General features: G+C 45.4%; 2 protein-coding genes across 2 annotated transcripts; both read right to left on the bottom strand.

Annotated features, from left to right (window-relative positions):
- Positions 1-3,488: 3,488 nt before the first annotated feature.
- On the bottom strand, positions 3,489-6,967 carry LOC142728932 (uncharacterized). Its single transcript, XM_075849171.1, has 2 exons — positions 6,864-6,967; positions 3,489-5,870 (listed from the first exon to the last, which is right to left on the bottom strand). The coding sequence occupies exon 2, from the start codon at positions 5,858-5,860 to the stop codon at positions 4,097-4,099; it is 1,764 nt and encodes a 587-aa protein (XP_075705286.1). The 5' UTR covers positions 5,861-5,870; positions 6,864-6,967; the 3' UTR covers positions 3,489-4,096.
- A 12,203-nt stretch (positions 6,968-19,170) lies between these two features.
- On the bottom strand, positions 19,171-22,965 carry LOC142728950 (uncharacterized). The gene is made up of 3 exons (XM_075849196.1): positions 22,862-22,965; positions 20,421-21,876; positions 19,171-19,176 (listed from the first exon to the last, which is right to left on the bottom strand). The coding sequence occupies exons 2-3, from the start codon at positions 21,864-21,866 to the stop codon at positions 19,171-19,173; spliced, it is 1,452 nt and encodes a 483-aa protein (XP_075705311.1). The 5' UTR covers positions 21,867-21,876; positions 22,862-22,965.
- Between the last annotated feature and the right edge of the window lie 405 nt (positions 22,966-23,370).

Genomic DNA, 23,370 nt, shown 5'->3' on the forward strand with positions numbered 1-23,370 from the left:
GTAATTAGTGCGTGTGAACACAGGGTATGTTCACACTCACTAATTACGGACGTAATTCGGGCGTTTTTGCCCCGAATTACGTCCAAAAATAGCGCCTCGATAGCGCTGACAAACATCTGCCCATTGAAAGCAATGGGCAGACGTTTGTCTGTTCACACGAGGCGTAATTTACGCGCCGCTGTCAAATGACGGCGCGTAAATAGACGCCCGCGTCAAAGAAGTGACCTGTCACTTCTTTGGCCGTAATTGGAGCCGTTATTCATTGACTCCAATGAATAGCAGCGCCTATTACGTCCGTAATGGACGCGGCGTTCAAGCGCCTGCATATGCCATAACGGCTGAAATTACGGGGATGTTTTCAGGCGGAAACATCCCCGTAATTTCAGCCGTAACAGACGCTGTCGTGTGAACATACCCTTATAATGACAGCACGGCTCGTAAAAGCGGCCGGCCGTGCTCGTAATTACGAGTCGTAATTACGAGCACGACCCGTAAAATAAAAAAATAGAACATGTTCTATCTTTTTAACGGCACGGGCACCTTCCCGTGAGAAAACGGGAAGGTACCCGTGGCTAACAGAAGTCTATGGGCCCGCTATTTCGGGTCGTAATTACGACCCTTAATAACGGGTGTTTTTACGGTCGTGTGCATGAGGCCCCGTAATGACGGGTGGCTACATGTGTGCACCCGTCATTACGGCAGCGTTGCTAGGCGACGTCAGTAAATAGTCACTCTTCAGGGTGCTGAAAGAGTTAACTGATCGGCAGTAACTGTTTCAGCACCCTGGACAGTGACTACCGATCACAATATAGAGTACCTGTAAAAAAAAAAAAAGACGTTCACACTTACCGGGAACTCCCTGCTTCCTCCAGTCCGGTCTCCTGGCCGTTGCCTTGGTGACGCGTCCCTCGCGACATCCGGCCCGACATTCCTTGATGACGATGCAGCCCATGTGAGCGCTGCAGCCAATCACGGGCTGCAGAGGCCTCTGCAGCCAATCACGGGCTGCAGAGACCTCTGCAGCCAATCACAGGCTGCAGAGGCCTCTGCAGCCAATCACAGGCTGCCGCGTCAGAAAAGAAGGTCGGACTGGAGGAAGAATAGAGACTCGTCCGCAAGACAACGACCAGGTACGTATGAAATGCTTTTTATTTTATTTTTAATCAGCAGCCTCTTTTCTCTATCAGTGATTGATAGAGACAAGTGGCTGCCGATTTGTATAATATTTTTGACCGGGTTCGGTCAAAACGGGTTCGGCCGAACCCGGTGAAGTTCGGATTCGCTGCGAACCGAACTTTTCCGGAAGTTCGGACCGAAACCGGGTTCGGTTGTCCCGGTTCGCTCATCTCTAGTTAAGACATTTTCTAAATGCTGTTTTGAATACTTTGAGGGGTGAAGTTTTTAAAATGACTTTTTGGGGGTTTCTAATATATAAGGCCCTCAAAGCCACTTCACAACTGAACTGGTCCCTGTAAAAATGGCCTTTTGAAATTTTCTTGAAAATGTGAGAAATTGCTGCTAAAGTTCTAAGCCTTGTGATGTCATAGAAAAATAAAAGGATGTTCAAAAAACAATGCCAAACTAAAGTAGACATATGGGGGATGTTAATTAGCAACAATTTTGTGTGCCCGAAGAGGGTTCACAAAATTATTCCTTTTCTGTATTACAATTCCCCTGTAACATAATCTCAAAGAAGGTAACAGAATCCATGGATGCCGAGCCTGTAACATTGTAAATTAAATATATTGGTTTTATTGTATTCCATAAATGGTGGTACAGACGCCACATCACGACCCCTAAACAAAAAAAAAGTCATCGATGTATCGTCCATCCCACACAATCCACTCGTAAAAGGGATTATTGGCTGAAAAAATGTTGTTCTCCCACCATGTCATAAACAAATTGTCCATGGAGAGGGAGAATTTTGACCCCATCAGGGCGTCTTCTATCTGCAATAAAATAACACTATCAAGGCAGAAGTAATTATGTGAGCGCAGATACTCCACTCACATTAAAATAAATTCTTGTAGATATTTGGAATACCTGGTGTATTTCCGCAAATGGAATTCCATTGCCTTGATTGCCGGAATATGTGGTATGCAGGCAGGCCCGCCATCAGAAATTTCTGGGCTTCATACAGTCAGTGGAATCCATTTGAGGAAATACATCTGGGTCCCCCATTATTAGGGGATTTGGAGAGGTGGCAACGGAAAGTCGTGGGATGGGAGCAGGACGCAAAGTGCCAGGGACTCTGTGAGCGGGCGGAGGAGTAGGCTAAGAGAACGGAAGGTGGCCGAGGCGGGAGTTGGGCCAGAGTGGATATGACGCTTGACCGGGGTCTGGGGAGGGGAAGGGGAGAGAGACCGGTGGAAAGGGGAGTGAGGCCGGTGGGAAGGGGAGAGAGACCGGTGGGAAGGTGGGAGAGAAGGGGCAACATAAAAAAATAATTAAACTGAATCTGCTGCTTTAAAACAGAGTCACTCACCAAGTTGCAGAGCTGGCCGCTGCTTCTGGCCCCTGCATGGGTCCCATTCCTTTCTACAAACCAATTACCGCTGATCATAACCTTGATGAGCGGCAGCTGCCCCCTTTATTTTACTTTTGTGGCCAGGCCCCTGACAGTAGTACCAGCGGTACTACCCTGATGGCAGGACTGTTTGCAGGAGTACTAGCCAACTATGTCACAGATAACCCAAGTTTCAAGACCATGAAAAGTTATGGATTTTTGGCATCCCATGGAATATGGGAACAATAGGGAATTCTATCAGTAAGTATTCAGCCTGTTTCTTGGCTAATACTTCTAATTCAATTCCTTCTTCTAGCAGATTTTTTAAAGGTTCTTTACATGTGGTGCTTGGTTTCGCCACAAGTTTGCGATATGTCGATTCATTGTCTAAAATGGTATGAACGTGTCTGGGATATAAACAGGAATCTAGAACAACTCCTGCTCCATGCACTCCTAAGATTTGGAGGACACAGTTATACGCTGGATATATGGTGAGCACCTCTGTGTTTTCACCTTTAGCCCTTATGTGTATATAGTGAACCTTTTAGATGGTTAATCTTTACCCGCTAAGGTGGAAGGGTTGGTTCCAATGCCTAATTATGTTGGTGTCTGAGGAAATAAAGGTCCTTTTAGATGTCCCGATACTGACCATTAAAACCAGCGCCAATCGACGATACAGCGTGTCACAAGGAGCAATCATCAGTAATGTATGGGGAAAACAATCGTTACTACACGAGACCCCGCACCGATCTGCCAGTCCAGCTGCCTCCGGGCACTGGACAACACTGCCGGAAGCAGATGGTTCCGACCACTGCATAGCGGCCGTTCAGCAGAACTGCAGCTCGGCCTCTATTCTTGTGTACCTTTTGTACCATTTGTGACCCGCTTAAAAACCTTTTACGATATGAATCTCAGTGTAAAAAATTCAAGTATCTAGTCTACAATAAAAAACAATGAGTGCTCTATACTTTTTATTAGCTTCAGTCACTTGCAGGCTGCACACCCATTAATTTCAATATAAAACAGAGTAGACTTTTATTTTTTGACGTGTCATTACATCTGTATATTATATGTGGAGTTGTTATTATACACCGTCTCTATGATCTGATGACGGGCATATTCCCCAAACTGCACCACCATGCTGCCCATACACTGACTGTATAGTCTGTCTCGCCAGCTAAGTCCTTGGTCTCCATCATCTAATGTTGACGGATAACTGGCATCGCTGGACTCCACCGGCCGGTGAGTCTGCACCTTGTTCACACTCCTCGATGTAGGCCTGAGGCTCGTTCGCAAGTCAGACTGCTAGCTCTGCCCCCTAGATGTTAATATTGATGTTCAAGTCTTGACAGCTGATATTGATGTTCACAACCATTGGATAGTACATGGGGAAGTGATCTACAACCTTGATGTCTCTGTCCTCAGCGGTTCATCCCTGATAAATGCATTTTATTTGTTGGCACTGCCGATGTAAAACCACTTGGTGGCCAGAATGGAGACGGCCCTTTCATTGGCTTTTCTGATATTACATGAGAAGCCTTCGCAGTGCAGTGTGGCCAGAGCTAGGCTGAGACTATATAAGTCCAGGTCTTACATGACATCATGGTTGATGGCATCTTTAAGAAATTCAACATGTCTGACTACAGCCTCCTTGTCCTCTGAGTTGACCAGATAGCTTGGGATCTGGAGGAGCATGGTCTTCATCAATTTTGGGTGGTTATGAGCCAGACAGCTGTAGATGGATTTCAGGTCATTGATGTTTGGAGAGATTTCCGTCCGGAAAAATCCCCGAATGTTGGCTCCTTTGATGTAGGAGAGGCAGCTCTGCAGAGATGAAGTACTGGCTGCTACTATCTCCTGGTTGTCACTATGTAATTTCAGGAGTAAAGTTGGTATACAGCTCCTGACTTTGTCTGTAAAATATCCAAATAGCAGAAGGCGGCAGCTCTCTGTCAGATCCCTTAACAGGTTTATGGCCGCAATCTGGACTTCTCCATCCGGATAGTCCATATGCTCCCGGGATATTTTAATGAATTGTCTACAGAGGACAGAAAGCTTCAGGCGTCTGATAATGGAGGACAGCGCCCTCAGTGCCGCCATGATGATCTTGATGCTGCTGGTTTTTGATAGTCTAAACTCCATGTGGGCAATGATCTTATTCTTGTAGCTCTCCACCAGTCTTGTAGCTCCGGTGGTGGCATTCCCCAGTGCCTTCATGGCGATGCTGCACAAGATGTTATCGTCCTCTTCTATGATCTTCAGCAGATGTTGGATTGCGCACTCTTGGTATTTCTGCTTTATAAGTCTTGGATGCTTCAAAGCCTCATTGAAGAACATAGCTGCTGTCATTTTGGCCTTTGGGTCCGCATTCTTCAGGGCATTGAGCAGAAACTGAAGGAAATCTTTTGTTATTTTCCTGCCAGATACCAGAGATGTCACAAGCATGTTCATCCCAATACGCTGCTTCTTTGTATCTTCCAGTTCCTTATTCTCCGCAGCAAATTGCTCCCTGTACTTTTCTAGGAGCTCGGCGTGAGGAAGGGTCTGTAACTCGTCATTGCCTGGCTCGGTCGGCTGGTTTTCCGATGATTCGGGTACAGTAAAGAATTCCAGGGCAACGTTGGTGGAGTCTTGAAGCTCAGCATGGACATCAGGCAACCAGGTGGAAATGTTGGCCTTCATGTTGCTTATGGCCTTCATAAGTTGCACTTTGCAGCTGCCACCCTTCACAATATATTCTTGGATGCTGCCGCATAAACGTCTTATAGCATAGCACAACGTCTCCTTAGATAGTTGGTCAGGAGCATTTTTGACCACTTGGCCCAGCACTGGCAGCATGTCCAAGATGTGTGGCATGATGACTGTAGCACACAGAGATGTCACTTCTGTCAAAGTGTCGACAATGGCAGCATTGAAATCCTCATAAACGATGTTGTATCTCAGTTCCCCGACCACCGCTTCAAGATGGAGGATGCTCAGCCAGACAATAACCTTCTTAGTCATGGCGTAGGAATAGTATTGTCCCTTCATGTACTCCACCTTCAAGTGCTCACATAGCACATTGATTATATATTCCTTCAGGTAGTGTGCCGCGTCTCTTCTGTACTGAATGACTCTGATGAAGAAGCGGCACATGGCGGCGTTGTATTGAGATGGTAACAGGCTACTCAGAATGGCTTTCTGAAACACATCCGTATAAGTGAAGAGATCTTCAGCCACCTTCTCCTGGATGAAATAAGGGACACAGGCTCCTAAGACGTCTTCTTCCACCAAATCCCAGGTGTCCAAAGCATTTCTGAGCTCTTGATTTGTGTCCACACAGAATGTCTGATGTTTTCTATTCATGATCTTCATATCCACAAATCTGCTGAGGCGAGAAATCATCGTGTGGTTACTTGTTTCTAAATCATCTTCCAAAAAGAAAATAGATTCTAGACTTCTCTGTCCTCAATTATCAGCCCCCTCCCCAATAAACATGTGATAACTGCATTAAGAGCGCCCTCCCAAGGCAGAGACAGGACAGTGCAGCCAGAGGAGACAGCGGCACTCCTCTACACTGCGCCCTCTGGTGGTGTAAGAATTTAAAGGTGTCAGAAAATGAAAGCCACATATAAGGTTATATGTAATATTATATGGGGTATTTTATTTGGGTAAATCAAAGATGGAGGATCATGGGTATAGTTGCGTTTCTTAATGAAATGTGTCTCATCAGTTTGCAAGATTCCTATTGTTTACCCTGATTCTCACAATAAATGACCCCGAGGTTCACAGGTATCTCTTACAGGTGCTAACCAGTAGTGTGAACCCAGTCTTACCCATGGACAAACTCAGGATGTCATAAATGCTAAAGGTGGTTGATAAGTGGCACCAGTATTCTATATCTGCATGTTACATGAGGGGGGGAGTTATTTTTATCAGGAAGGTCACACTATTTGTCTCTAAGAGGGGCAGACAAGGGGGCATAAAAGACCCAAGCATGACATGAGGGCAGCCACTTGGGAGGCCACTTGAGGAGGGACATACTGGAAAGGAGACTTCCTGGAGTGTGGGGAGACCATGGATGGTAACTATAACCTGTCATGTAATTGTTGATGATAAGGAAAAAGTGTCTCTGTAAAGTTCCTTGTTTATGGCTGTCGCTATGTACAAATCTCCATAGAAGTCTCAGAATAACTAACAGTCATTTCACTCTTTATACAATATACATTTTCATACACTCAATCTTGTATTTCATTTATTGCGCCTGACCTTAGAATCTAACCCAGTAAGAGGGTGAAAGAGAAACATTCTTACAGTGGCAGCACATGGAACTCGCTGCATTACTTCACAAGAAACATTCTACATGTTCTCCTCTTACCTCTGAATCGTGGATCTGAAGCTTCTGGATAAAGCAAGATTTCTAGAAGTCACAGGACTCAAGAAAAAGTCAAGTGAGAGCGACGTACCAAAAAGCAAGAAACTATTGGTCTATAGCGGCTCAACGGAATGTGACTGATCTGCAGCTTTTATAGAGAAGGTGAATTATGACATCACTGATGACCTCAACCTTACCTTACATTCTAACACACATCAAATCAACATCACATCAAATCACACATTTCAATATCCAGTGATTATAAATATCATAATGCTCAACAATTTATCTGCACAATTTACATCAGACAACATATATCTCCCCAATCCCATCCCCCTCCCACCCCAAAGATCATTAAGTACCATAAAATTATTACCTTTTTATGATAAAATAATAATTATACCTTCCTATAAAACACCAATCAATTCCATATCCCCAATATTTCCTCCCACTTTTTTATATAATTTTTCTTGTCTGCTCTTATTTTCTCATATTCTTTAATTGTCTTAACCAACTTCAACCAATCCATAACAATTGGGGATTTACCAGCCATCCAATTTCTTGCAATTATTACTTTTGTGTAAAAGAGAACATTAACCCCTTTGTGCACCGTGACGTGCTATTACATCCGGGTGCGAGTGGTGATGTTTGGAGTGCGCTCCATATGCTGCGTGTGTCGGCTGTGTTTTACAGTGGACACCCGGGACTAACAGTCGGGAGCAGTGATCGTGCTGTTCCTAGCTGTCTAACCCCTCAAATGCTGGAGTCAATCGCGAGCATCTGAGGCATTGAAAAAAGGGGGGCGGCCCCCTCTGACAGTTCATCACCCCCCCAGTTAGATCAGGGGGTGACAATGATTGTAATGGCAGCTCATGGGCCTAATGATGGCACCCAGAGCTGCCTTCACTTAACTTAAGCCTGTAAAAATTACAATATACTGGAATACGTTAGTATGTTCGCTGGTTCAAATCCCCTAGGGAGGCTAATAAAGTGTGTAAAAACAGTGAAAAAAAAGTTTTTAGTAGTGAAAAAAATTAAAAACAAATAGTTAAAAAAAAACTTTTCCCATTTTCCCCCTAAAGTAATGTAAAAAATAAAAAAGTAAACAAAATTGGTATTGCTGCATGCGTAAAAGTCTGAACTATTACAATATAGCGTTATTTAATGTGCAAGGTGAATACTGTAAAAAATTGAAAATGTAAAACGCCAAAATCGCTGTTTCTTGGTCAACCTAGCTCCAAAAATTTTTTCATAAAAAGTGAGCAAAAATTTCTACGTACCGAAAACTGCTACCAATAAAAACTATAGCTCAACCCGCAAAAATTAATCCCTCACACTGCTCAATCAGTCAAAAAATAAAAAGTTATGACTCTTAGAATGTGGCGACACAAAACATTTTTATTTTAACTAAACGTTTATTATCAATAAAAGTAGTAAAATATAAAAAAAAAAGTATATAAATTTGGTATCACCATAATCGTATTGAGTCACAGAATAGAGATAAGTTGTCATTTGTACCGCACGGTGATCTGACATTGCTGCTGCTGCTGCTGCCGCCTGTTGCTGCCGCCTGCTACTACGGGATTCTGTCCTGTCCACTCTTTTTTTAATGTGCCGCTGTTGGTGCTGCTACTACTTCTACCACCAATCCACCCCCTGTGCCGTCTGCTACAAGCAGGCCTGCCCCACCACAGGGCTTTGTTCTGTGACTCTCCAGTGTCTTTTAATGTGCTGCTACTACTACCACCACCCTTGCTGTCCGTTGGCTACCTCTACTACCAGCAATACACCTCCACTGCCGTCTGCTACAAGCAGGCCTGCCCCACCACAGGGCTTTGTCCTGTGACTGTCCAGTCTCTTTTAATGTGCTGCTACTACTACTACCACCACCCTTGCTGTTAGTTGGCTACCTCTACTACCACCAATACACCTCCACTGCTGTCTGCTACAAGCAGGCCTGAGGCCTGCCCCACCACAGGGCTTTGTCCTGTGACTGTCCAGTCTGTTTTAATGTGCTGCTACTACTACTACTACCACCACCCTTGCTGTCCGTTAGCTACCTCTAGTACCACCAATACACCTCCACTGCCGTCTGCTACAAGCAGGCCTGAGGCCTGCTCCACCACAGGGCTTTGTCCTGTGACTGTCCAGTGTCTTTTAATGTGCTGCTACTACTACTACTAGCACCACCCGTGCTGTCCGTTGGCTACCTCTACTACCACCAATACACCTCCAATTTTTGGAGGGCTTGTGAAATCCATTGCTTGTTGCTTTTACATCCATGTATGGATGAACCCCGGCAGGCATCTGCCAATAAAAAGAGTAAATTTTTGGAGGGCTTGTGAAAAGCCATTGCTTGTTGCTTTTACATCCATGTATGGATGAACCCCGGCAGGCATCTGCCAATAAAAAGGGTAAATTTTTGGAGGGCTTGTCAAAAGCCATTGCTTGTTGCTTTTACATCCATGTATGGATGAACCCCGGCAGGCATCTGCCAATAAAAAGGGTACATTTTTGGACGGCTTGTGAAAAGCCATTGCTTGTTGCTTTTACATCCATGTATGGATGAACCCCGGCAGGCATCTGCCAATAAAAAGGGTACATTTTTGGAGGGCTTGTGAAAAGTCATTGCTTGTTGCTTTTACATCCATGTATGGATGAACCCCGGCAGGCATCTGCCAATAAAAAGAGTAAATTTTTGTAGGGCTTGTGAAAAGCCATTGCTTGTTGCTTTTACATCCATGTATGGAAGAACCCTGGCAGGCATCTGCCAATAAAAAGGGTACATTTTTGGAGGGCTTGTGAAAAGCCATTGCTTGTTGCTTTTACATCCATGTATGGATGAACCCCGGCAGGCATCTGCCAATAAAAAGAGTAAATTTTTGGAGGGCTTGTCAAAAGCCATTGCTTGTTGCTTTTACATCCATGTATGGATGAACCCCGGCAGGCATCTGCCAATAAAAAGAGTACATTTTTGGAGGGCTTGTGAAAAGCCATTGCTTGTTGCTTTTACATCCATGTATGGATGAACCCCGGCAGGCATCTGCCAATAAAAAGAGTAAATTTTTGGAGGGCTTGTGAAAAGCCATTGCTTGTTGCTTTTACATCCATGTATGGATGAACCCCGGCAGGCATCTGCCAATAAAAAGAGTAAATTTTTGGAGGGCTTGTGAAAAGCCATTGCTTGTTGCTTTTACATCCATGTATGGATGAACCCCGGGCAGGCATCTGCCAATAAAAAGAGTACATTTTTGGAGGGTTTGTGAAAAGCCATTGCTTGTTGCTTTTACATCCATGTATGGATGAACCCCGGCAGGCATCTGCCAATAAAAAGAGTACATTTTTGGAGGGCTTGTGAAAAGCCATTGCTTGTTGCTTTTACATCCATGTATGGATGAACCCCGGCAGGCATCTGCCACCATAAAGGGTAAATTTTTTGAGGGCTTGTCAAAAGCCATTGCTTCTTCTTTTACCACCTTATTTGTATGAACCCTGGCAGGCATCTGCCGCCAAAAATGGTTAATTTTTGTATCTTTTTTAACAATGCATTAAGCATATAACATGCACAAGTGCAGTGGTTTCTGTTAGTTATCACCGTGTCCCATCCGTTTTCCTATAGCCATACATGTTGGTGTAACTTTGACACTATCTTTGCCTTAAAGACAGCTCAAAAGTACTTGGATACACTCATGGGTGACCTAAGAGTGTTATACAGGGCTTCTAGGGCTTTTAAACAGTGTTATACACGGTTTTTAGGGGCTTTCTTGAATTACAGGTTCGGTCAGAACTAGTTCGGTCCGAATCAAACTTTTTCATGAAATTCGGCGAACCAGCCGAACCGAACTTTTCATAAGTTCGCTCATCTCTACTGGCTAGTGCCAGGAGAAAGGAGGGGATTGAACGGTCAAACCTCCTACTGTAACGGATCTGCCAGGCACAACTTCTGTTTATACGCCCATAGGTAATCAGTCTGCACCTGAGTCTATGTCTCTGAGACTGACTCCATATTCCACCACTCAGGATGGCAGGCTTAGGAGTGGGAGAGCCTATCGCAGCCTGGCCAGACGGAGCTAGCTCCCGCCCTCTGTCTATTTATACCTGCCTTTCCTGTTCCTCCTTTGCTTGTGATTCTTCTCGTGTGGTTTCCTGGCCCAGCTACAGCTTCTACTATTTGATCCTGCTCCATACTGACCCTGGCTTACTGACTACTCTCCTGCTCTGCGTTTGGTACCTCGTTCTCTCCTGGTTTGACTCGGCTCGTTCACCACTCTTGTTGCTCACGGTGTTGCCGTGGGCAACTGCCCCTTTTCCCTTAGCTTTGTGTACCCTTGTCTGTTTGTCTCGTGCACTTACTGAGCGTAGGAACTGCCGCCCAGTCGTACCCCGTCGCCTAGGGCGGATCGTTGCAAGTAGGCAGGGACAGAGTGGCGGGTAGATTAGGGCTCACTTGTCCGTTTCCCTACCCCCATCATTACATAATCACAAGCCCATATACCTAGTCTACCCTGGTCCCTGACACTACTATGGACCCCCTTGAGACCCTGACCCAGCAAATTCAGGGTCTCTCCCAACAGGTCCAGGTCCTGGCTCAGAGGGTCAACCAGCCCGACGCTGCCATGGTATTACCCCTCACCTCACCTCTTGAACCCCACCTCAAGTTGCCTGACCGGTTCTCAGTGGACCGGAGGACTTTTCTCTCCTTTCGGGAGAGTTGTAAGCTCTACTTTCGCTTAAAGCCCCACTCCTCAGGTTCTGAGAGCCAGCGGGTGGGTATAATTATGTCCCGGCTCCAGGAAGGGCCCCAAGAATGGGCCTTCTCCCTGGCTCCTGACGCCCCTGAACTTTCCTCCGTTGACCGTTTCTTTTCTGCTCTCGGACTCATTTATGACGAGACTGACAGGACTGCCTTTGCCGAGAGTCAGCTGGTGAACTTACGTCAGGGTAAGAGACCTGTGGAGGAGTATTGCTCTGACTTTAGGAAGTTGTGCGTAGCTTCTCGGTGGAATGACCCTGCCTTAAGGTGCCAGTTTAGGTTGGGTCTGTCGAACGCCCTGAAAGACCTGCTAGTTAGCAATCCCTGTTCTGACTCTTTAGACCAGGTTATGGCTTTAGCGGTACGACTTGACCGACGTCTCAGGGAATGACAACTTGAACGGTTTTGTGTTTTCCCCTCTGACTCCCCCATGATGCCTCCCGAGGTCCCGTTGCTTCGCTCTTCCACGGAAGACTCGGAGGTACCTATGCAACTCGGGGCCTCCGTGTCCCCTAGACAACGTAGAGAGTTCCGCAGGAAGAATGGTCTCTGCTTCTATTGTGGGGATCACAAACATCAAGTGAACACCTGTCCTAGGCGTAAGAATAAGCAGCCAGAAAACTTCCGCGCCTAAGTGATCATCGGGGAGGTCACTTGGGCGCACAGGTATTTCCCGTAAATATGAAACGTAATAAAATCTTGCTTCCCTTTCAGGTCTCTTTTGGTGGTAGGTCTGCTACTGGCAGTGCCTTCGTGGATTCAGGGTCTTCTGCTAATATCATGTCTGTGGAATTTGCTATGTCTCTAAGCCATGCCTTTGATTGATTTGCCTAAACCTGTCCCGGTAGTGGGTATCGACTCCACTCCTCTTGCTAATGGTTATTTTACACAGCATACCCCTGTTTTTGAACTCCTTGTTGGCTCCATGCATTTGAAGCAGTGCTCTGTACTGTTGATGCAGGGATTATCGTCTGATTTGGTTTTAGGCCTTCCCTGGTTGAGGTTGCATAATCCCACGTTTGACTGGAATACTGGGGAGCTTACCAAATGGGGTAATGAATGCTTGACGTCATGTTTTTCTGTTAATTCTATTTCTCCCCCTGAGGAGGTGAACACGCTACCTGAGTTTGTTCAGGGCTTCGCTGATGTTTTCTCTAAGGAGGCCTCCGAAGTGTTACCTCCTCATAGAGAATACGATTGCGCTATCGAATTGGTACCAGGAGCTAAGCTCCCTAAGGGTAGGATATTTAATCTTTCTTGTCCCGAACGTGAAGCCATGAGAGTGTATATCCAGGAATGCCTGGCCAAGGGTTACATTCGCCCCTCTACTTCTCTGGTGGGTGCTGACTTCTTCTTAGTAGGGAAGAAGGATGGTGGTCTTAGGCCATGCATTGACTACCGTAACTTGAATAAGGTCACTGTAAGGAACCAGTATCCCCTTCCTTTGATTCCTGATCTCTTTAATCAGGTTCAGGGGGCCCAATGGTTCTCTAAGTTTGATCTACGGGGGGCGTATAACCTTATCCGCATCAAAGAGGGGGATGAGTGGAAGACTGCGTTTAACACGCCCGAAGGTCACTTCGAATACCTCGTCATGCCCTTTGGGTTGTGTAATGCTCCTGCGGTCTTCCAGAATTTCATAAATGAGATTTTAAGAGATTACCTGGGGGTATTTCTTGTAGTGTACCTTGATGACATACTGGTGTTTTCCAAGGACTTGTCCTCCCACATTGAGCATGTCAGGAAGGTGCTCCAGGTCCTTCGGGAAAACAAATTCTTTGCTAAAACCGAAAAATGTGTGTTTGGGGTACAGGAGATACCATTTTTGGGTCAAATCCTCACTCCTCATGAATTCCGCATGGACCCCGCCAAGGTCCAGGCTGTGGCGGAATGGGTCCAACCAGCCTCCCTGAAGGCGTTACAGTGTTTCTTGGGGTTCGCTAATTATTACAGGAGATTTATTGCTAACTTCTCGGTCATCGCTAAGCCTCTTACGGACCTCACTCGCAAAGGTGCTGATCTCCTCCACTGGCCTCCAGAGGCTGTCCAGGCTTTTGAGGTCCTTAAGAAGTGTTTTATCTCGGCCCCGGTGCTGGTTCAGCCCAACCAAATGGAGCCATTTATCATGGAAGTTGACGCATCCGAGGTGGGAGTGGGGGCTGTCTTGTCCCAGGGTACCAGGTCCCTCACCCATCTCCGCCCCTGTGCCTACTTCTCCAGGAAGTTTTCGCCCACTGAGAGTAACTATGATATTGGCAACCGCGAACTCTTAGCCATTAAATGGGCATTTGAAGAGTGGCACCACTTCCTGGAGGGGGCTAGGCACCAGGTAACGGTCCTTACCGACCACAAGAATCTGGTTTTCCTAGAATCTGCCCGGAGGCTAAACCCGAGACAAGCTCGCTGGGCGCTATTTTTTACCAGATTCAACTTTTTGGTTACCTATAGGGCTGGGTCTAAAAATATTAAGGCCGATGCACTGTCGCGTAGCTTCATGGGCAGCCCTCCTTCGGAGGAAGATCCTGCTTGTATTTTGCCTCCTGGTATAATCATTTCTTCTATTGATTCTGATTTAGTCTCGGAAATTGCGGCTGATCAAGGTTCAGCTCCCGGGAACCTTCCTGAGGACAAGCTGTTTGTTCCCCTGCAATTCCGGCTAAGGGTACTTAGGGAAAGTCATGACTCCGCACTATCTGGTCATCCAGGCGTCCTGGGTACCAAACACCTCATTGCCAGAAACTATTGGTGGCCTGGGTTGCCTCAAGACGTTAAGGCCTATGTTGCCGCTTGTGAGGTTTGTGCTAGGTCCAAGACTCCCAGGTCCCGACCAGCGGGCTTACTACGTTCTTTGCCCATTCCCCAGAGACCTTGGACCCATATCTCCATGGATTTTATCACCAATTTGCCTCCATCTCAAGGCAAGTCGGTGGTGAGGGTTGTAGTAGACCGCTTCAGTAAGATGTGCCACTTTGTGCCCCTCAAGAAACTTCCTAATGCCAAGACGTTAGCTACCTTGTTCATCAAACACATCCTGCGTCTCCATGGGGTCCCTGTCAATATTGTTTCGGACAGAGGGGTACAATTTGTTTCATTGTTTTGGAGAGCCTTCTGTAAAAAGTTGGAGATTGATCTGTCCTTCTCCCCTGCCTTCCATCCTGAAACTAATGGCCAAACGGAGAGGACTAATCAGTCTCTAGAACAATATTTAAGGTGTTTTATCTCTGACTGTAAATATGATTGGGTCTCATTCATTCCCCTCGCCGAATTTTCCCTTAATAACCGGGTCAGTAATTCGTCAAGGGTCTCCCCCTTTTTCTGTAATTTTGAGTTTAATCCACGGTTCTCCTCCGCTTCACCTGATAGTTCCAACAATCCCGTGGTAGAGGTCGTTCATCGGGAACTGTGCACAGTCTGGGCCCAGGTTCAGAAGAACCTAGAGGCGTCCCAGAGCGTACAAAAAACTCAGGCTGATAGAAGACGTTCTGCTAACCCCTTGTTTATGGTCGGGGATCTGGTGTGTTTATCGTCTAGGAACTTGCGCCTTAAGGTCCCGTCCAAGAAGTTTGCTCCCCGGTTTATTGTGCCGTATAAGGTCATTGAAGTCCTCAATCCTGTCTCCTTCCGACTGGAGTTGCCCCCATCGTTTCGGATACACGACGTGTTTCATGCCTCCCTCCTTAAACGCTGCTCCCCGTCCTTGGCTCCCTCGAGGAAACCTCCTGTTCCCGTTCTCACCCCTGAGGGGATGGAATTCGAGGTGGCCAAGATTGTGGACAGCAAGATGGTCCAAGGCTCCCTCCAGTACCTGGTCCATTGGAGAGGATACGGGCCTGAGGAGAGGACTTGGGTACCCGCCCGGGATGTTCACGCTGGGGTATTGGTCAGGAGGTTCCACCTTCGTTTCCCCAATAAACCAGGTCCACTTAGAAAGGGTCCGGTGGCCCCTCATAAAGGGGGGGTACTGTAAAGGATCTGCCAGGCACAACTTCTGTGTATACGCCCATAGGTAATCAGTCTGCACCTGAGTCTATGTCTCTGAGACTGACTCCAGCTCCCACCACTCAGGATGGCAGGCTTAGGAGTGGGAGAGCCTATCGCAGCCTGGCCAGACGGAGCTAGCTCCCGCCCTCTGTCTATTTATACCTGCCTTTCCTGTTCCTCCTTTGCTTGTGATTCTGCTTGTGTGGTTTCCTGGCCCAGCTACAGCTTCTACTATTTGATCCTGCTCCATACTGACCCTGGCCTACTGACTACTCTCCTGCTCTGCGTTTGGTACCTCGTTCTCTCCTGGTTTGACTCGGCTCGTTCACCACTCTTGTTGCTCACGGTGTTGCCGTGGGCAACTGCCCCTTTTCCCTTAGCTTTGTGTACCCTTGTCTGTTTGTCTCGTGCACTTACTGAGCGTAGGGACCGCCGCCCAGTCGTACCCCGTCGCCTAGGGCGGGTCGTTGCAAGTAGGCAGGGACAGAGTGGTGGGCAGATTAGTGCTCACTTGTCCGTTTCCCTACCCCCATCATTACACCTACACTGTGTGTCGCCATTTTTTGAGCTAACACACAGTGTAGTAGGTTTACATACAGTAGTAATCACACACTAAAACACGTACATACACAGACCTAACTTACCTGTTCCTGCCGCCGCCGCACCCTCAGGTCCGTCCGCTCCGTCTGCTCCCTCCGCTCCAAGTGCTTGCTTCAGAACACAAGTCCGGAAGCCGCGACCGGAAGTAGTAATCTTACTGTCCGACCGCGGCTTCCGGTCCACAAGAAAATGGCGCCGGACGTCGCTCGGCCGAAGACCTTCAATTTGGACTGTGTGGGAGCGGCGCATGCGCCGTTCCCACACAGACGGCGTACAGCATAATGGATGGAACGGGTCCCGTTCGCATTCACTATGGGGCTGTATGTGCCGTATTCCATGTCTGTATGTGTCGTTAATCGACACATACAGAGATGGAAAAAAAAATGGCAGCCCCCATAGACAAGAAAAAGTAAAAAAATAAAAAAAAGTAAAACACAAACACACAAATAAATAAACATTTTTTTTAATAAAACACTAAAAGCAAATTGATATTAAAAATTTTTTTTTGCGAAACTCGTCCTTTGAGGACCAATGATGGGCAGATAAAATAAAGCAGCTGCAGCCTAGCATCACCAGGGTGGGAAGGGCCACGATTTTTGTCCCTTCCCAGCCTCATAATACCAGCCTGCGGCCTAACCGTCGTTTCAGATGGTCAGGCACTGAATCGTACTCGACTCTTTCCGGTATCCCTGGCGGCAGTGGGAATTGGGGTAATAACAGGGGTTAGTGATAGCCTTGTTACTGGCTAATGCGAAGCCCCAGCCTTAGTAATTGAATGCTGTCAATCAGACAGCAGCCATTACTAAGGCCATAATAAAGTATTAAAAAAAACAGCCATAAGAATTTTTTTTTATTGAAATGAAAACTCCCCCATGCAACCCTCTTTCACAATTTTTTTATTTTTTTTTAAAAGTAGATCATTGAAGTAGTCCAATGAATCTACGACGTAGTCCAAACGGTCCAGTGGAACCTAACAAAAAAAAGTTAGCAGTATAACATTTAAAAGAACTTACATTTGCCACAATTTGCCCTGATCCTCCTTTTGCTGCGTTGTTGATCTATGATACTAAAGTAACACAGTAAGTAGAATTCTTAAAATCTTTTCTATACCTCAAACAGCACTTTAGCAAATAAACAACAAATGTTTTCCTATTTAACCCCTTAATGACCGGGCCATTTTGCACGTTAATGACCAAGGATTATTTTTTGCTTTTTCACGGTTGCATTCCAAGAGTCGTAACTGTTTTTGTATTCCGTCTATATAGCCGTATAAGGGCTTGTTTTTTGCGGGACGAGTTGTATTTTGTAATTGTACAATTTTTAGATGCTTATAATATATCGATTAACTTTTATTAACTTTATTTTAGGAGAGAATTGAAAGTAAGCAGCTATTCCAGCATTGATTTTCACGTTACAAATTTACGCCGTTTACTATGCAGCGTAAATAACATGTTCACTTTATTCTATGGGTCGGCACGATTACGGGGATATCAAATATGTAAGGGTTTTATATGTTTTCCTACGTTTGCACAATAAAAAGCCTTTTAGAAAAAAATTACTTGTTTTTGCATCGCCGCATTCCAAGAGCTGTAAAGTTTTTATTTTTCCGTCAATGTGGCCGTATGATTTTTGCGGGCCAATGTGTAGTTTTCATTAGTACTATTTTGGGGTACATAGGACTTATAGATTAATTTTTTATTTTTTTTTTATGGGGGAATGGGAGAAAAGAGAGAATTTTGCCGTTGTTATTTGCGTTTTTTTTGGACGCCGTTCATCCGGCGGTTTAATTAATGTGTTCATTTTATTGTTCAAGTCGTTACGATCGCGGGGATACCATATATGTGTATGTGTGATTTGTTTTGACACTTTTACTAAATAAAACCACTTTTTATTTGAGTCGTTTTATTTGATTTTCACTGTAATTATTATTTATTTTTTTTCACCAACTTTATTTAACTGATTGACATTTTTTTTTTTAGTCCCACCAGGGGACTTCCCTATGCGAACTGCTGATCGCATATATAATGCTTTGGTATACTTAGTATACCAAAGCATTATTGCCTGTCAGTGTAAAACTGACAGGCAATCTGTTAGGTCATGCCTCCGGCATCGCCTAACAGGCAGATGCTGAAGGCAGACCTGGGGGTCTTTGTTAGACCCCCCGCTGCCAAGGAAACCTGACAGCGACCCGCGATTTGTTTGCGAGGGCGCCGATGGGATGACAGAGGGAGCTCCCTCCCTCTGTCAAACACATTAGATGCCGCTGTCACTATTGACAGCAGCATTTAATGGGTTAAACTGCCGGAATCGGAGCACGCTTTGATTCCGGCAGTTGCAGCAGGAGCCAGGCTGTGTATAACAGCCGTGCTCCTGCCGCTGATCGCGTGGCTACAGTCTCAGTACCCGCGCCATCACAGGACGGATATATCCGTCCTCTTGCGCGAACTAGCAGCTGCAGAGGACGGATATATCCATCCTTCGGCGTTAAGAGGTTAAAAAAATTTAAATGCTGCGTGTTTGTTGTGTAAAGCTAGTAATGAGAAAACTCTGATAAATGGGGGGACATCTTTTTATAGTTCGCCTCAGGCAGCAGAGGGGCTTGGTTCACCCCTGCTCATAGTTCTGGGTGGTCATGCACCAGGCTGATCAATTTCTTCACATCCATCTTGTCTCTTGAATGCTGGGAACTTTGGCACGCCCTGCCGTTGCTTGGCAACGGATCCGTCAAAAACGTACCCATAGGCTTCAATGGCCGTCTAAAGAGTTATTCCCAACTGGTGAGGTGCCCATTGGCCACAGATTCCAGATGGAAACTAGTAGACAGGGGGCAACGGCCTCCTGTTCACTAGTTCCAGCCTGGAATCTACAGCCAGTGGCAGCCCCACTTCAGTGTGTGAACTACGGCATTAGGAATTTTCTCATTAGAAAGGAAAATAATTTCTTGTTTTTAATCATTTTCATTCAAGCATTGACTTCTCACTTCTGTTCAGAAACAGAACCATTATCAAGTCATTTAAGTTGTATTATAGTCAGTTCTGTCATTAATTCTGGCCTATTAGGCATCACCCGGCAGTAACAGGATCCCAGCATCATTATTCTTCATTGTTGTTCATACTTAGATGGCCAGTGGAATTATTAGACCTGACATTCCCCAATATAAAGATAAATGATATTAAGGTGTACCTTTTGTACCATTTGTGACCCGCTTAAAAACCTTTTAGGATATGAATCTCAGTGTAAAAAATTCAAGTATCTAGTCTACAATAAAAAACAATGAGTGCATTATACTTTTTATTAGCTTCAGTCACTTGCAGGCTGCACACCCATTCATTTCAATATAAAACAGAGTAGACTTTTATTTTTTGCCGTGTCATTACATCTGTATATTATATGTGGAGTTGTCATTATACACCGTCTCTATGATCTGATGACGGGCATATTCCCCAAACTGCACCACCATGCTGCCCATACACTGACTGTATAGTCTGTCTCGCCAGCTAAGTCCTTGGTCTCCGTCATCTAATGTTGATGGATAACTGGCATCGCTGGACTCCACCGGCCAGTGAGTCCGCGCCTTGTTCACACTCCTCGATGTAGGCCTGAGGCTCGTTCGCAAGTCAGACTGCTAGCTCTGCCCCCTAGATGTTAATATTGACGTTCAGGTCTTGACAGCTGATATTGATGTCCACAACCATTGGATAGTACATGGGGAAGTGATCTACAACCTTGATGTCTCTGTCCTCAGCGGTTCATCCCTGATAAATGCATTTTATTTGTTGGCACTGCCGATGTAAAACCATTTGGTGTCCAGGATGGAGATGGCCCTTTCAGTGGCTTTTCTGATATTACATGAGAAGCCTTCACTGTGCAGTGTGGCCAGAGCTAGGCTGAGACTATATAAGTCCAGGTCTTACATGATCATGGTTGATGGCATCTTTAAGAAATTCAACATGTTTGACTACAGCCTCCTTGTCCTCTGAGTTGACCAGATAGCTTGGGATCTGGAGGTGCACGGTCTTCATCAATTTTGGGTGGTTATGAGCCAGACAGCTGTAGATGGATTTCAGGTCATTGATGTTTGGAGAGATTTCCGTCCGGAAAAATCCCCGAATGTTGGCTCCTTTGATGTAGGAGAGGCAGCTCTGCAGAGATGAAGTACTGGCTGCTACTATCTCCTGGTTGTCACTATGTAATTTCAGGAGTAAAGTTGGTATACAGCTCCTGACTTTGTCTGTAAAATATCCAAATAGCAGAAGGCGGCAGCTCTCTGTCAGATCCCTTAACAGGTTTATGGCCGCAATCTGGACTTCTCCATCCGGATAGTCCATATGCTCCCGGGATATTTTAATGAATTGTCTACTGAGGACAGAAAGCTTCAGGCGTCTGATAATGGAGGACAGCGCCCTCAGTGCCGCCATGATGATCTTGATGCTGCTGGTTTTTGATAGTCTAAACTCCATGTGGGCAATGATCTTATTCTTGTAGCTCTCCACCAGTCTTGTAGCTCCAGTGGTGGCATTCCCCAGTGCCTCCATGGCGATGCTGCACAAGATGTTATCGTCCTCTTCTATGATCTTCAGCAGATGTTGGATTGCGCACTCCTGGTATTTCTGCTTTATAAGTCTTGGATGCTTCAAAGCCTCATTGAAGAACATAGCTGCTGTCATTTTGGCCTTTGGGTCCGCATTCTTCAGGGCATTGAGCAGAAACTGAAGGAAATCTTTTGTTTTTTTCCTGCCAGATACCAGAGATGTCACAAGCATGTTCATCCCAATACGCTGCTTCTCTGTATCTTCCAGTTCCTTATTCTCCGCCGCAACTTGCTCCCTGTACTTTTCTAGGAGCTCCGCGTGAGGAAGGGTCTGTAACTCGTCATTGACTGGCTCGGTCGGCTGGTTCTCCGATGATTCGGGTACAGTAAAGAATTCCAGGGCAACTTTGGTGGAGTCTTGAAGCTCAGCATGGACATCAGGCAACCAGGTGGAAATGTTGGCCTTCATGTTGCTTATGGCCTTCATAAGTTGCACTTTGCAGCTGCCACCCTTCGCAATATATTCTTGGATGCTGCCGCATAAACGTCTTATAGCATAGCACAACGTCTCCTTAGATAGTTGGTCAGGAGCATTTTTGACCACTTGGCCCAGCACTGGCAGCATGTCCAAGATGTGTGGCATGATGACTGTGGCACACAGAGATGTCACTTCTGTCAAAGTGTCGACAATGGCAGCATTGAAATCCTCATAAACGATGTTGTATCTCAGTTCCCCGACCACCGCTTCAAGATGGAGGATGCTCAGCCAGACAATAACCTTCTTAGTCATGGCGTAGGAATAGTATTGTCCCTTCATGTACTCCACCTTCAAGTGCTCACATAGCACATTGATTATATATTCCTTCAGGTAGTGTGCCGCGTCTCTTCTGTACTGAATGACTCTGATGAAGAAGCGGCACATGGCGGCGTTGTATTGAGATGGTAACAGGCTACTCAGAATGGCTTTCTGAAACACATCCGTATAAGTGAGGAGATCTTCAGCCACCTTCTCCTGGATGAAATAAGGGACACAGGCTCCTAAGACGTCTTCTTCCACCAAATTCCAGGTGTCCAAAGCATTTCTGAGCTCTTGATTTGTGTCCACACAGAATGTCTGATGTTTTCTATTCATGATCTTCATATCCACAAATCTGCTGAGGCGAGAAATCATCGTCTGGTTACTTGTTTCTAAATCATCTTCCAAAAAGAAAATAGATTCTAGACTTCTCTGTCCTCAATTATCAGCCCCCTCCCCAAATAAACATGTGATAACTGCATGAAGAGCGCCCTCCCAAGGCAGAGACAGGACAGTGCAGCCAGAGGAGACAGCGGCACTCCTCTACCACTGCGCCCTCTGGTGGTGTAAGAATTTAAAGGTTTCAGAAAATGAAAGCCACATATAAGATTATATGTAATATTATATAGGGTATTTTATTTGGGTAAATCAAAGATGGGTATAGTTGCGTTTCTTAATGAAATGTGTCTCATCCGTTTGCAAGATTCCTATTGTTTACCCTGATTCTCACAATAAATGACCCCGACGTTCACAGGTATCTCTTACAGGAGCTAACCAGTAGTGTGAACCCAGTCTTACCCATGGACAAACTCAGGATGTCATAAATGCTAAAGGAGGTTGATAAGTGGCACCAGTATTCTATATCCGCATGTTACATGAGGGGGGAAGTTCTTTTTATCAGGAAGGTCACACTATTTGTCTCTAAGAGGGGCAGACAAGGGGGCATAAAAGACCCAAGCATGACATGAGGGCAGCCACTTGGGAGGCCACTTGAGGAGGGACATACTGGAAAGGAGACTTCCTGGAGTGTGGGGAGACCATGGATGGTAACTATAACCTGCCATGTAATTATTGATGATAAGGAAAAAGTGTCTCTGTAAAGTTCCTTGTTTATGGCTGTCGCTATGTACAAATCTCCATAGAAGTCTCAGAATAACTAACAGTCATTTCACTCTTTATACAATATACATTTTCATACACTCAATCTTGTATTTCATTTATTGCACCTGACCTTAGAATCTAACCCAGTAAGAGGGTGAAAGAGAAACATTCTTACAGTGGCAGCACATGGACCTCGCTGCAATACTTCACAAGAAACATTCTACATGTTCTCCTCTTACCTCTGAATCGTGGATCTGAAGCTTCTGGATAAAGCAAGATTTCTAGAAGTCACAGGACTCAAGAAAAAGTCAAGTGAGAGCGACGTACCAAAAAGCAAGAAACTATTGGTCTATAGCGGCTCAACGGAATGTGACTGATCTGCAGCTTTTATAGAGAAGGTGAATTATGACATCACTGATGACCTCACACTTACCTTACATTCTAACAGACATCAAATCAACATCACATCAAATCACACATTTCAATATCCAGTGATTATAAATATCATAATGCTCAACAATTTATCTGCACAATTTACATCAGGCAACATATATCTCCCCAATCCCATCCCCCTCCCACCCCAAAGATCATTAAGTACCATAAAATTATAACCTTTTTATGATAAAATAATAATTATACCTTCCTATAGAACACCAATCAATTCCATATCCCCAATATTTCCTCCCACTTTTTTATACAATTTTTCTTGTCTGCTCTTATTTTCTCATATTCTTTAATTGCCTTATCC

Source organism: Rhinoderma darwinii, unplaced genomic scaffold (assembly GCF_050947455.1).
Source record: "Rhinoderma darwinii isolate aRhiDar2 unplaced genomic scaffold, aRhiDar2.hap1 Scaffold_70, whole genome shotgun sequence".
Lineage (NCBI taxonomy): Eukaryota > Metazoa > Chordata > Amphibia > Anura > Rhinodermatidae > Rhinoderma > Rhinoderma darwinii.

Bases quoted from the DNA above. Each gene is read 5' to 3' on its own strand.
- LOC142728932 (XM_075849171.1), bottom strand. From the start codon at position 5,860: ATGAAGATCATGAATAGAAAACATCAGACATTCTGTGTGGACACAAAT.
- LOC142728950 (XM_075849196.1), bottom strand. From the start codon at position 21,866: ATGAAGATCATGAATAGAAAACATCAGACATTCTGTGTGGACACAAAT.